The following is a 14,402-nucleotide window of genomic DNA, read 5'->3' as shown; positions in this document are numbered from 1 at the left end:
TGTTTGGTCCTTATCACTACTGTATGAATATTATATGCCCAACTTACAATCAAGTTTGATTCAGGTACACTCATGTTCCTGTACTTAGGTACCTGGCACACGGTAAGCACTGATGACTGACACAGAAACAGGTGTTAAAACAGCACGATATACAAAAAGTCTCAACACCATTAGCCATCAGGGAAATGCAAATCAAAACCATTCGAGGTACCACTTCACACCCAATAATAGCTAAAAACATAAAAAATAAAATAAAAAACAGATAATAAGGGTTAGTGAGAGAGTTCCAGTTCAAGATGGTGGAGTAGAAGGACATGCACTCATCTCCTCCTGTGACAGCACCAAAATCACAACTAGCTGTTGAACAATCATCCACAAGAGGATGTCAGAACCCACCTAAAAAGGCTACCCCACGTCTAAATACAAAGAAGAAGGCACAGTGAAATGGTAGGAGGGGTGCAATCATGATAAAATCAAAACCCATACCCACCGGGTGGGAGACCCACACACTGGAGAACAATAATACCAAAGAAGTTCTCACACTGTCGTGAAGGTTCTGAAACCCACGTCAGGTTTCCCAGCCTGGGGATTTGATAAAAGGACTGGGAATCCCCAGGGAATCTGGCCTTGAGGGCCAGTAGGATTTGATTATAGGACTTCCAGAGAACTGGGGGAAACAAAGACTCATCTTGGAGGGTATAAACAAATTTTTTCATGCACCAAGACCCAGAGGAGAGGAGCAGCGAGCCAAACAGAGACTGACAAAAACTACCTACTAGTGAGGTATAATGTTCATACTAGTGAGGGTCTCCTGCTCACCCCAAGGCCAGGGGCACTGGCAACAGCAGGCCAAGAAGGTCCCTCTTGGCGTAAACCCTCTTGGAATTCGCCATTAACCCTACCATAGAGCCTGTAGACCCCAAGGCTGGGTTGCCTCAAGCCAAACTACCAGGAAGGGAGTGTAAACCTGCCCATTAGCAGATTATTGGATTAAAGCTTTACTGAGGAAGGCCTGGCCCACCAGAGTAAGACCCAACTTTATCCATCACCAAATCCTCCCATCAAGAAGCTTACACAAGCCACTTAGCCTCATCCATCAGAGGACAGACAGAAGAAGCAAGAAGCAGCACAATACCACAGAGTATTTTTGTGTTTTTTTGGCTAGAACAAAAACCACATTACAGAGTTAGTTATGATAAGTGAAACAAGGTAAATTAGAAGTGGTCAAACAGGAGATGGCAAGAGTGAACATCAACATTTTAGGAATCAGTGAACTAAAATGGACTCGAATGGGTGAATTTAATTCAGATGACCATTATATCTACTACTGTGGGCAAGAATCTCTTAGAAGAATTGGAGTAGCCCTCATCGTCTCAAAAACGACAGAATGATCTCTGTTCATTTTCAAGGCAAACCATTCAACATCACAGTAATCTAAGTCTATGCCCCAACCACTAATGCCGAAGAAGCTGAAGTTGAATGGTTCTATGATGACCTACAAGACCTTATAGAACTAACACTAAAAAAAAAATGTCCTTTTCATCATAGGGGACTGGAATGCAAAAGTAGGAAGTGAAGAGATACCTGAAGTAACAGGCAAGTTTGACCTTGGAGTACAAAATAAAGTACGGCAAAAGCTACCAAAGTTCTGCCAAGAGAATGGACATTTCATAGCAAACACTCTCTTCCAACAACACAAAAGACGATGTCTACACATGGACATCAGCAGACAGTCAACACTGAAATCAGATTTATTATATTCTTTGCAGGCAAAGAGGGAAAAGCTCTACATAGTCAGCAAAAATAAGACCAGAAGCTGACTGTGCCTCAGATCTTGACCTCCTTATTGCAAAATTCAGACTTGAAGTGAAGAAAGTAAAAAAAAAATAAATAAATTGAAGAAAATTGGGAAAATCACTAGACCACTTAGGTATGACCTAAATCAAATCCCTTATGATTATACAGTGGAAGTGACAAATAGATTCAAGGGATTAGATCTGACAAAGCACCTGAAGAACTATGGATGGAGATTTAGGACACTGTACAAGAGGCAGTGAGCAAGACCATCCCCAAGAAAAAGAAATGCAAAAAGGCAAAATGGTTTTCTAAGGAGGCTTTACAAATAGCTGAGCAAAGAAGAGAAGCTAAAGGCAAAGGAGAAAAGGAAAGATATACCCATCTGAATGCAAAGTTCCAAAGAATAGCAAGGAGAGATAAGAAAGCCTTCCTCGGAGACTGGTTGTGGGGGAGGGAAAAGCGGCAAAAGGGGATTATTCAAAGTACCGAAAACCTCCTCCCGGGATCGAGCGCAGTGGCACCCCTAGGCCAGGGGCACCTCTGGTGTGGCAGAAGGTGATTGAATTACTCAGATATGAAGATCATCTTCTAGGTTTTGTGTAAAAGGCCCCGGATATTTCAAGTGGCCATTTTGGAATTACAATGTTTTTGGATAATTTTACCCCAGAAGTTTATTAAAATTGGCAAGAATCATCTCTGAAGTGAATTGATAGTAGTGAACAATTCTACAAGCTACTTAAAAAGAGACCCAGGCATTTCTTCAGTATTTTGGTTCAAACGGATTATATAACTGGTTTAAAGTGTTTCAGCTGGTGGTGTTTTTGCCTTCCCCCCAACCCCTCCCCTGTTGTTGGTGTTCTTCAGCCAAAACTGTAAGATATGTTTGATTTGTGTACTGAGTAGTTTCGGCAGTTTTCAAATTACTGTTTAAATATTGCTGAAGTTTTTCATGGCAGTTTATTTTTACCTTTATTAAAAGTTTTAGGAATTTTTGACCTCAGCCCTTTTCGTGTCACAATGGGACAGCTTTTCTAAATGAAGACATTGAATGAATACAGAGTTTTTTTGCTTTTATCTTTTATTTACGTGGAAATTTAAGATGTGGCAGTTTCCCAGCAGCATGGTAGTATTGAGATAGTCTCTGTTTATGCTGATGTTTAGGAATGCTCTTCAGATGTGAAATTTTCTTTTTGTTTTTGCTTTTTGACTCATAAATTGGATTATTTCATCTGGAGTGGATAAGTACAACAGTGACAAGTACATGGAATAATAAAGAAGACTTTAAAATCTTAAAATCCAAGGAACTTGGCTAATTCTGGCGATAGCCATATGAAAACTTTAAAACAGAAGTATGGGTAGCTGACTGAAGTAACTCTATGTCAAATAGCCATAGGTTAAGTGTCTTCAAAGAACTTGGATATTATTTCAGAGGATACAAAATAAAAAAACAAACTGGAAAACATAAAGATTACAGAGACAAACCCAACACCTTCCTGTGCAGTCCTGTTGGAATTTGGACTTGCCATGAGGTGTTGAAACCTTGTTTCGCTGAGTTGGAGAGACTGGACCTAAATGGCGCAGCATGACTTTGCTCCAGCCTGGCTTAATTTTCCTACCCCACCATCATCAACAAAGTCGTCACTGAATTTTGAAAAGCATTCTGAAAACTTTTCATGGACAGAAAATCGTTACGATGTGAACCGCCGACGACACAACTCTTCAGATGGCTTTGATTCTGGTATTGGACGTCCTAATGGAGGTAACTTTGGAAGGAAAGAAAAAAATGGATGGCGTACACATGGAAGAAATGGTACTGAAAACATAAATCATCGAGGGGGATACCATGGTGGAAGTTCCCGTTCTCGTAGCAGTATTTTCCATTCTGGAAAAAGCCAAGGACTACATGAAAACAACATACCTGACAGTGAAGCAGGGAGGAAAGAAGACAAGAGAGAACGCAAGCAGTTTGAGGCTGAGGATTTTCCATCTCTAAATTCTGAATATGAGAGAGAACCAAATCAGAATAAATCTTTAGCTGCGGGTGTATGGGGCCTACACGCCCAGACACACACATACCCAACCAAAAAAATCTCCCAAGCTCCTCTCTTAGAATATCCCCCGAATCCTAAATCTAGAACTCAAAGGATGCTGGTCATTAAGAAAGGTAATACAAAAGACTTACAACTATCTGGATTCCCAGTAGTAGGAAATCTTCAGTCACAGCCAGTTAAGAATGGGACTGGTCCAAGTGTTTATAAAGGCTTAGTTCCTAAACCTGCTGCTCCACCTACAAAACCTACACAATGGAAAAGCCAAACTAAAGAAAATAAAGTTGGGACTTCTTTCCCTCATGAGTCTACATATGGTGTTGGCAACTTTAATGCTTTTAAATCAACTGCCAAGAATTTTAGTCCATCAACAACTTCAGTGAAAGAGTGTAATTGCTCAAATTCTTCTTCACCTGTTGACAAACTTAATCAGCAGCCTCGTCTAACCAAACTGACACGAATGCGCACAGATAAGAAGAGTGAGTTTTTGAAAGCATTGAAAAGGGACAGAGTGGAAGAGGAGCATGAAGATGAAAGCCATGTGGGCTCAGAAAAGGATGACGACTCATTTAATTTGCATAACAGCAACAGTACTCACCAAGAAAAGGATATAAATCGAAACTTCGATGAAAATGAAATTCCACAAGAGAATGGCAATGCCTCGGTAATTTCCCAACAGATCATTCGGTCTTCAACCTTCCCACAGACTGATGTTCTTTCTAGTTCACTTGAAGCAGAACACAGATTGTTAAAGGAGATGGGTTGGCAAGAAGACAGTGAAAATGATGAAACATGTGCACCCTTAACTGAGGATGAAATGAGAGAATTCCAAGTTATTAGTGAACAGTTACAGAAGAATGGTCTGAAGAAAAATGGTATTTTGAAAAATGGCCTGATCTGTGACTTCAAGTTTGGACCCTGGAAAAACAGCACTTTCAAACCCACTATTGAGAATGAGGACACAGAGACAAGTAGCAGTGACACATCGTATGACGACGATGTGTGAAGGATTTCCTAACAGCTTTAGAATTATAGTGTGATACATCTCTCATACAGTTTGGGGTGAATTGTAAAAATGAAGAACTATAATTTATGTAGTAAAATACCCCATTAGAAGATGATTTTTTGGGGGGACTTCAATATGAAGAAAACCAAGAATGTTGTGTTGGGCTGTGTTGAACATTATTTCTTTGTAAATGAATGTTGTAGAAATGAGGACTTTGGTTGATCCAACATTGACTTTCTTCATCACTGCAGCATTTCTCTGACTAGCAATGTGACGACGTAACAAATGAGAGTTTCTCATTTAATAATAAAAAAGTTGTGTAATGTTTTGCAAAAAAAAAAAAAAGAAAGAAAGCCTTCCTCAGTGATCAATGCAAAGAAATAGAGGAAAACAACAGAATGGGAAAGACTAGAGATCTCAAGGAAATTAGAGACACCAAGGGAAAATTTGATGCAAAGAAGGGCACAATAAAGGACAGAAACAGTACTGACCTAACAGAAGCAGAAGATTTAAGAAGAGGTGGCAAGAATACACAGAACTATCCAAACATATCTTAATGACCCAGATAACCACAATGGTGTGATCACTCACATAGAACCAGACATCCTGGAACGCAAAGTCAAGTGGGCCTTAGAAAGCATCACTATGAACAAAACTAATGGAGGTGATGGAATTCCAGTTGAGCTATTTCAAATCCTAAAAGATGATGCTGTGAAAGTGCTGCACTCAATATGCCAGCAAATCTGGAAATCTCAGCAGTGGCCACAGGACTGGAAAAGGTAAGTTTTCATTCCAATCACAAAGAAAGGCAATGCTAAAGTGTGTTCAAACTACTACACAATTGCACTCATCTCACATGCTAGCAAAATAATGCTTAAAATTCTCCATGCAAGGCTTCAGCAGTACATGAACTGTAAACTTGCAGTTGTTCAAGATGGATTTAGAAAAGAAAGAGGAACCAAAGATCAAATTGCCAACATCTGTTGGATCATAGAAAAAGCAAAGAGTTCCAGAAAAACATCTACATTATTGACTATGCCAAAGCCTTTGACTTTGACAAAAAACTGTGGAAAATTCTGAAAGAGATGGGAATACCAGACCACCCGACCTGCCTCCTGAGAAATCTGTATGCAGGTCAGGAAGCCACAGTTAGAACTGGACATGGAACAACATACTGGTTCCAAATTGGGAAAGGAGTATGTTAAGGCTGTATATTGTCACCCTGCTTATTTAACTTATATGCAGAGTACATCATGCAAAATACCAGGCTGGATGAAGCACAAGCTAGAATAAAGACTGCTGGAAGAAATATCAATAACCTCAGATATGTAGATGGCACCACCCTTATGGCAGAAAGCAAACAAGAAGCAAAGAGCCTCTTGATGAAGGTTAAAGAGGAGAGTGAAAACAGACTTAAAACTCAACATTCAAAAAACAAATATCATGGCATCCAGTCCCATCACTTCACAGCAAATAGATGGGGAAACAATGGAAACAGTGACAGATTTTATTTTCTTGGGCTCCAAAATCACTGCAGATAATGACTGCAGTCACTAAATTAAGACGCTTCCTGCTTGGAAGAAAAGCTATGACCAACTTAGACAGCATATTAAAAAGCAGAGACATGGGGCTCCAACTAGGCATCTGGGAATGGACGTTCCTCTGCATGGCCTGTGACTCAGTTTGGATGGCAGAAGCTCCTCCCAGGAGGGCTTCACACCTGTCATAGCCACTGGGGTCTGGGAGGGGGCATCAACTCCAAGCTAGTGAAATGCAAAATTTTCCCCGGACGTCCTTACCCCTTTATAGAATTTCTGCTACTCAGCGTCAAATTGGTCAACAGAAACACATGGTCATCTCATTTTCTTTGGAATCTGCTCACATTGACAGGCTTAGAAAGTTTTCAAGAAAACGTTTCCTTCCCAAGGAGGCAGCCAGGTGTGAGCTCAGCTGGCAATGACTACTTTGAATATGGCTTCCTAAGATGCTGCTGCTGCTGCTGCTGCTAAGTCACTTCAGTCATGTCCGACTCTGTGCGACCCCATGGACGGCAGCCCACTAGGCTCCCCTGTCCCTGGGATTTTCCAGGCAAGAACACTGGAGTGGGTTGCCATTTCCTTCTCCAATGCACGAAAGTGAAAAGTGAAAGTGAAGTCACTCAGTCGTGTCCGACTCTTAGCAACCCCATGCACTGCAGCCTACCAGGCTCCTCCATCCTAAGATGGTAATTGGGCAAATAATTTTCCAGAATGGGAAGTAAGATGTAAGGGATGCAGAAGTTGCCTCTGTCCAAAATTACTTTACCTGAAATTGCCGATTGAAGGTGAAGTAGTTTCCAAAAAAAATGAAGCAAAGAGTCAGAGGGAGAAAAATCTGGGGAACAGTCAAGCCGACAGAGATCAAGCCCTGAGCCTTTGGAGTGGGAACACTGACTCCAAGACCCTAGACTACCAGAGAACTAACCCTAGGGAGTATCAAATAGTAAGAACTCACACAAAGGAAACCACTTGAATACAAGCATCACACAACAACCAGTAGCATCCTGTGCAGGATGCCTCATCTAAACAACAAACAAAAAGAAAATATAAAACCAATCATCAGCAGACAGGATTACCACCTCACTCAGTCTTGCCCACCAGAGGAAAAACAAACAAACAAACAAAAACTCAGCTCAAATCTCACCCCACAGGAAGCTCACAGAAACCACTGGACCAACCTTGGCCTGGCAGCCACTCAGTCGTGTCTGACTCTTTGAGACTCCATGGACCGTAGCCCACCAGGCTCCTCTGTCCATGGGATTCTCCAGGCAAGAATACTGGAGTGGGTTGCCATTTCCTTCTCCAGGGAATCTTCCCGAACCAGGGATCAAACCCATGTCTCCCGCATTGCAGGCGGGTGCTTTAACCTCTGAGCCACCAGGGAAGCCCGGACCAAGCTTAGGAGGGCAGAAACCAAAAGGAAGAAAGAATTCAACCTTCTTCAAGGAAAGAATTCAACTTTCCTTGAAACCTGGGGAAAGGAGACCTCAAACACAATAACTTAAAAAAAAAAAAAAGAAAGAAAAGGTAGAGAAACACTGCAGAAATGAAGGAACAAACTAGAAACACAGAAGTCCAAATAAATGAAGAGGAAAGAGGCAAACTACCTGAAAAAGAATTCAGAATAATGATAGTAAAGATGATCAAAAACGTTGAGAACAAAAATGGGGAAAATGCAAGAATCAATTAACAAAGACCCAGAAGAATTAAAGAATAAACATACAGAGACAAACAACACAATTACTGAAATTAAAAATACTCTAGAAGGAATCAATAGCAGAATATCTGAAGCAGAACACATCAGTGAGCTGGAAGATAAAATGGTAGAAATAACTTCTGAGGAGCAGAATAAAGTAAAAAGAATGAAAAGAACTGAGGATAGTCTCAGAGACCTCTGGGACCATATCAAATGCACCAACATTTGAATTACAGGGGTCCCAGAAGAAGAAGAGAAAAAGAAAGGGTATGAGAAAATTTTTGAAGAGATTGTAGTTGAAAATTTCCCCAACATGGAAAAGGAAATAGTCAATCAACTTCAAGAGGCACAAAGAGTCCCATACAGGATAAACCCAAGGAGAAACACACCAAGACACATACTAATCAAACTAAAAAAGACTAACCACAAAGAAAGAATATTAAAAGCAGCAAGGGAGAAGCAACAGGTAACATACAAGGGAAACCCCATATGCTTAACAGCCATCTTTCAGCAGAAACTCTGCAGGCCAGAAGGGAATGGCAGGATATATTTAAAATACTGAAAGGGGAAAATCTACAATGAAGATTACTATACCCAGCAAAGATCTCATTCAGAATCAATGGAGAAATAAAAAGCTTCTCAGACAAGAAAAAGGTAAGAAAATTCAGTACCACGAAACCAGCTTTACAACAAATGTTAAAGGGACTTATATAGTCAAGAAATACAATAGGAGAAAAAAAGATCTACAAATTCAATACCAGACAATTAAGAAATGGCAATAGGAACACATATATCAATAATTACTTTAAATGGAAATGGATTAAATGCTCCAACCAAAAGACACAGACTGGCTGAATGGATACAAAAACAAGACCCATATATACGCTGTCTACAAGAAACCCACTTCAGACCTCAAGACACATCTAGTCTGAAAGTGAGAGGATGGAAAAATATATTCCATGCAAATAGGAAGCAAAAGAAAGCTAGAATAGCAATCCTCATATCAGACAAAATAGACCTTAAAATAAAGAAGAGTAGAAGAGGTAAGGAAGGACACTACATAATGATCAAGGGATCAATCCAAGAGGAAGAAATAACAATTGTAAATATCTATGCACCCAACATAGGAGCACCTCAATACATAAGACAAATCCTAACAGACATAAAAGGAGAAATTGACAGTAACACAATAATAGTAGGGGACTTTAAGACCCCACTCACACCAATGAACAGATCATCAAAACAGAAAATTAATAAGGAAATACAAGTCTTAAATGATACATTAGATGAGATGGATCTCATTGATATCTTTAGGACATTCCATCCAAATGAAAAGGAATACAACTTCTTCTCAAGTGCACATTGGAACATTCTCCAGGACACACATCTTGGGTAACAAATTAAACCTCAGTAAATTTAAGAAAACTGAAATCATATCAAGCATCTTCTCTGACCACAATGCTATGAGACTAGATATCCATTACAAGGAAAAAAGTGTAAGAAACACAAACACATGGAGATTAAACAACATGTTTCTAAATAATCAACAGGTTACTGAAAAAATCAAAAGGGAAATAAAAAAAATTTCTAGAAACAAATGACAATGAGAACATGACAACTCAAAACCTATGGGATGCAGCAAAAGCAGTTCTAAGAGGAACGTTTATAGCAATATAATCCTACCTCAAGAAACAAGAAAAACACCAAATTGACAACCTAACTTTACACCTAAAATAACTGGAAAAAGAACCAAAAAAATGCCAAAATTAGTAGAAGGAAAGAAATCATAAAGAAAAAAAATGAAATAAATGAAAAAGAAATGAAAGAAACAATAGTAAAGATTAATAAAACTAAAAGCTGGTTCTTTGAGAAGATAAACAAAACTGATAAACATTTAGCCGGACTCATCAAGAAAAAAAGAGCGAAGATTCAAATCAACAAAATTAAAAATGAAAAAGGAGAGGTTACAACAGATAAAAGAGAAATACAAACGGTTATAAGAGACTATTTGAACAACTATATGGCAATAAAATAGACAACCTGGAAGAAATGGACAGATTCTCAGAAAAGTTCAATCTTCCAAGACTGAAACAGGATGAAATAGAAATTATGAACAACCCAATTACAAGCACTGAAATTGAAGCTGTGATCAAAAATCTCCCAGAAAACAAAAGCCAAGGACCAGATGGCTTCACAGGAGAATTCTATCAAACATTTAGAGAAGAGCTAATGCCTATCCTTCTAAAACTCTTTCAAAAAATTGCAGTGGAAGGAACACTTTTAAACTCATTCTACAAGGCCACCATCACCCTGATACCAAAATCAGACAAAGACAACACAAAAAAAGAAAACTACAGGCCAAGATCACTGATGAACATAGATGCAAAAATCCTAAATAAAATTTTAGCAAACAGAATTCAGCAACACATCAAAAAGCTCATATACCATGATCAAGTTGTGTTTATTCCAGAGATGCAAGGATTCTTCAATATATGCAAATCAATCAATGTGATATACTATAGTAACAATTGAAAGATAAAAAGTATATGATCATCTCAATAGCTGCAGAAAAAGCCTTTGACAAAATTCATGACCCATTTATGATTAAAACTCTTCAAAAAATAGACATAGAAGGAACCTACCTCAACATAGTAAAGGCCATATATGATAAGCCTAAAGCAAACATTATTCTCAATGGTGAAAAACTGAAAACATTCCCCCTAAGATCAGGAACAAGACAAGGGTGTCCACTTTTGCCACTATTACTCAAAATAGTTCTAAAAGTTCTAGCTACAGCAATCAGAGAAGAAAAAGAAATCAAAGGAATCCAGATGAGAAAAGAAGTAAATCTGTCACCATTGGCAGATGACATGATACTGTACATAGAAAACCCTAAAGACAGTATCAGAAAATTACTAGAGCTAATCAGTGAATTTAGCAAAGTTAGAAGATAAAAATCAATACACAAATCACTTGCATTTCTATATACTAATGAAATGTTGTTGCTAAACCATGAAAGACACCAGGATTCTTGACCTCCAGAGGAGAATTCAATCCAGGGCCAGAGACGAGGCTTGATCGCTTGAAGCTTTTGTGTAATAAAGTTTTATTAAAGTATAAAAGAGATAGAGAAAGCTTATGACATAGACATCAGAAGGGGGCAGAAAGAGTACTCCCCTGCAAGTCTTTAGTTGGATGTTAAATACCTACTAGCAGTCTGCTAATTAAAGAAATGTCTCGGAGTTCACCTGGAATGGAAAGGACTGGATTCTGAAGATGACATGGCTCCGAAAAGCTTCCAAGAAGTGCGAAGGAAGCTTTGTGTAACTTTTGGCGGGAATCAAGGCTAGCAAAACCTCAGCGGTTTACTACTGCTAAAACGGCCCGGGCCGCCCCGCCGGCCCTGCCTTGAGCTAGAGTAGATGTCTCTATGATCAAGTAAACGTAGAGATGCCTCTCTCTTCGCTACGGGGTGGAACTGCGCATGAGTAGTAGCTGCCGCGTTGGAAAGATGGCGGAGGAAGAACCAAGAAGAAAGATCCCTTTGGTTCCAGAGAATCTCCTGAAAAAGAGGAAGGCTTATCAGGCCCTCAAAGCCACCCAGGCAAAACAGGCGCTTTTGCAAAGGAAGGAGCAAAGGAAAGGAAAACAAGTCAAGTTTAAGCAACTAGAATGGTTTGTACATGATTCCTGGTGGCAGCTTCGGGACAGAGTGCGATTCAGACGGCTAAAAGTGAAACCTCATGCCTTGGAAGTGCCAGACAAACATTCCTTGGCCTTTGTTGTACGCATTGAAAGGATTAATGGGGTGAGTTCAGTGGTGCAAAGGACCATTGCCAGACTTCGCCTGAATAAGATTTTCAGTGGCGTTTTTGTGAAAGTGACCCCTAAAACCATAAAGACGCTTCGTATCGTGGAGCCTTATGTGACCTGGGGATTTCCAAATCTGAAGTCTGTTCGGGAACTCATCTTGAAACGTGGACAAGCGAAGGTCAAGAACAAAGTCATCCCTCTGACAGACAACATAGTTATTGAGGAGCACCTGGGGAAGTTTGATGTCATTTGCTTGGAAGACCTCATTCACGAAATTGCCTTCCCGGGGAAGAATTTCCAGGCAATCTCAAGGTTCCTGCGCCCTTTCCAACTCTCAGTGGCCCGTCACGCTATGAAGAACAGAGTGGGCTTCCTCAAGGAAGTGGGCTCGCTGGGCTATCGAGGTGAACGTATCAATCAGCTCATCCGGCAGCTGAACTGAACCCAGCGTACCTGAAAACAGTGCACTGGAAGCACGTGTTTTTGTTTTATGGAATTGTCGCTCAGTATCTTCAAGGAAGATTGTTTTCTGCTAGAATATATCTTCAGAAACTGAAGGAAAGGGTCAGGGGAAACATGGTGATGTTCACAGCAGGCACTTCCACCTCAGTTCCAAGGAAAAGTTCCTGTGTGTTTTCTGTGATGACTACCGTCCACCTCTGAAACCAGCAAAGGACTGATGCCATGAAGGAGGAAGTCCTCTTTTATCACGTCTATCCTGGGCTTTACTGTTGGTGAATGGACACTTACCTATGAATACAAGACAGCAGTGGACCAAGCCCAGGAGCATGTTTCCTGGGGCCTTCTTTTTGGAAGAACTTGAAGTTAGAATTAAATTAAATTAGAACTTGAAATTAAAATGTAAAAGCACAAAAAAAAAAAAAGAAATGTCTCAAAACTCAGAGAATAGCACCAGCCTCCTCACCCACAAGATGCATTTTGAGATAATCTTGGCACCAAGTGAGTCACCCCGGGCAGTAAAACGATTGACATGAATCTTGAAAAAGGCAGGTTTCCATACAAATATAGTTTCATTAACATAGATTAGGAGAACAATGTATGAGTATAACATACTGGTTTGTTAAGTTGGTTCTGAGCCTTTAGGGGGAACCGACTTAAAGACAGAGTCTGGGGTAAATGCATAGTACATTAACATAGCTTAAGACAAACATTTCCATAGGAAAAGCGCATTGGTTAGCTCACGGTTTGAGAAAAGTTAAGTTCAGGTGGAACCAGCTGTCATGGCAACACAGAATATTAAGAGAAATCTCTTTTTAAATTTGTATAGAGAAGAGGAAAAAATGTATCACTAGTTTGTTTCCTCCTGCTGCTTAAGAGAGAGATAAAAATTGTCTGACACTTGCAGCCTATTTCCTCTGTTTGGAGACCCCTGGCCTTCCAACCTGTTACCCTCTCACTAACAATGAAAAATCAAAAAGAGAAATTAAGGACTCAATCCCATTCACCACTGCAACAAAAAGAATTCAATATCTAGGAATAAACTTACCTAAGGAGACAAAAGAACTGTACACAGAAACTTATAAGACACTAATGAAAGAAATCAAAGACGACATAAACAGATGGAGAGATGTTCCATGTTCTGGGTAGGAAGAATCAATATTGTGAAAATAACTATACTACCAAACACAATCTACAGATTTAATGTGATCCCTATCAAATTACCAATGGCATTTTTCACAGAACTTGATCAAAAAATTTCACAATTCATATGGAAACACAAAAGACCACAAATAGCCAAAGCAGTCTGTAGAAAGAAGAATAGAGCTGGAGGAATCAGCCTTCCAGATTTCAGATTACACTACAAAGCTACAGTATTCAAGACAGTATGCTACTGGCACAAAAACAGAAATACAGACCAATGGAACAAGAGAAAAAGCCCAGAAATAAACCCATATGCCTATGGGTACCTTATTTTTGACAAAGGAGGCAAGAATATACAATGGGGCAAAGACAGCCTCTTCAGTAAATAGAGCTGGGAAAACTGGACAGCTACATGTAAAAGAATGAAATTAGAACATTTCCTAACACCATACACAAAGATAAACTCAAAATGGATTAAAGACCTAAATGGAAGACCAGAAACTATAAAACTCTTAGAGGAAAACATAGGCAGAACACTCAATGACATAAATCAAAGCAAGATCCTCTATGACCCACCTCCTAGAGTAATGGAAATAAAAACAAAAGTAAACAAGGGGGACCTGATTAAACTTAAAAGTTTTTACACAACAAAGGAAACTATAAGCAAGGTGAAAAGACAACCCTCAGAATGGGAGAAAATAATAGCAAATGAAACAACTGACAAAGGATTAATTTCCAAAATATAGAAGCAGCTCATACAACTCAATGCCAGAAAAAAAAAAACAGCCCAATCAAAAAGTGGGGAAAGGACCTAAACAGACATTTCTCCAAAGAAGAGATACAGATAGCTAGCAAACACTTGAAAACATGCTCAACATTGCTCATTATTAGAAAATCCAAAT

At 39.5% G+C, this 14,402-nt stretch overlaps 2 protein-coding genes across 3 annotated transcripts; both read left to right on the top strand.

Annotated features, from left to right (window-relative positions):
• Nucleotides 1–2,231: 2,231 nt before the first annotated feature.
• On the top strand, nucleotides 2,232–5,185 carry LOC122441558 (vasculin-like). 2 transcript variants are annotated; one of them, XM_043468317.1, is made up of 2 exons: nucleotides 2,232–3,847; nucleotides 3,908–5,185. In XM_043468317.1, the coding sequence occupies exons 1-2, from the start codon at nucleotides 3,370–3,372 to the stop codon at nucleotides 4,849–4,851; spliced, it is 1,422 nt and encodes a 473-aa protein (XP_043324252.1). In that variant the 5' UTR covers nucleotides 2,232–3,369; the 3' UTR covers nucleotides 4,852–5,185. The 2 variants fall into 2 exon arrangements, with proteins under 2 accessions (XP_043324252.1, XP_043324251.1); XM_043468316.1 differs by having other exon boundaries at nucleotides 2,232–5,147.
• A 6,359-nt stretch (nucleotides 5,186–11,544) lies between these two features.
• Nucleotides 11,545–12,776, top strand: LOC122441556 (60S ribosomal protein L7-like 1). Its single transcript, XM_043468314.1, has one exon. The coding sequence runs from the start codon at nucleotides 11,570–11,572 to the stop codon at nucleotides 12,338–12,340; it is 771 nt and encodes a 256-aa protein (XP_043324249.1). The 5' UTR covers nucleotides 11,545–11,569; the 3' UTR covers nucleotides 12,341–12,776.
• The last annotated feature ends 1,626 nt before the right edge of the window (nucleotides 12,777–14,402 follow it).

This window comes from Cervus canadensis, chromosome 5 (assembly GCF_019320065.1).
Source record: "Cervus canadensis isolate Bull #8, Minnesota chromosome 5, ASM1932006v1, whole genome shotgun sequence".
In the NCBI taxonomy this organism is placed as follows: Eukaryota; Metazoa; Chordata; class Mammalia; order Artiodactyla; family Cervidae; genus Cervus; species Cervus canadensis.
The sequence above is the reverse complement of the archived record's forward strand: the minus strand, read 5'-3'. Positions and strand labels throughout refer to the sequence as shown.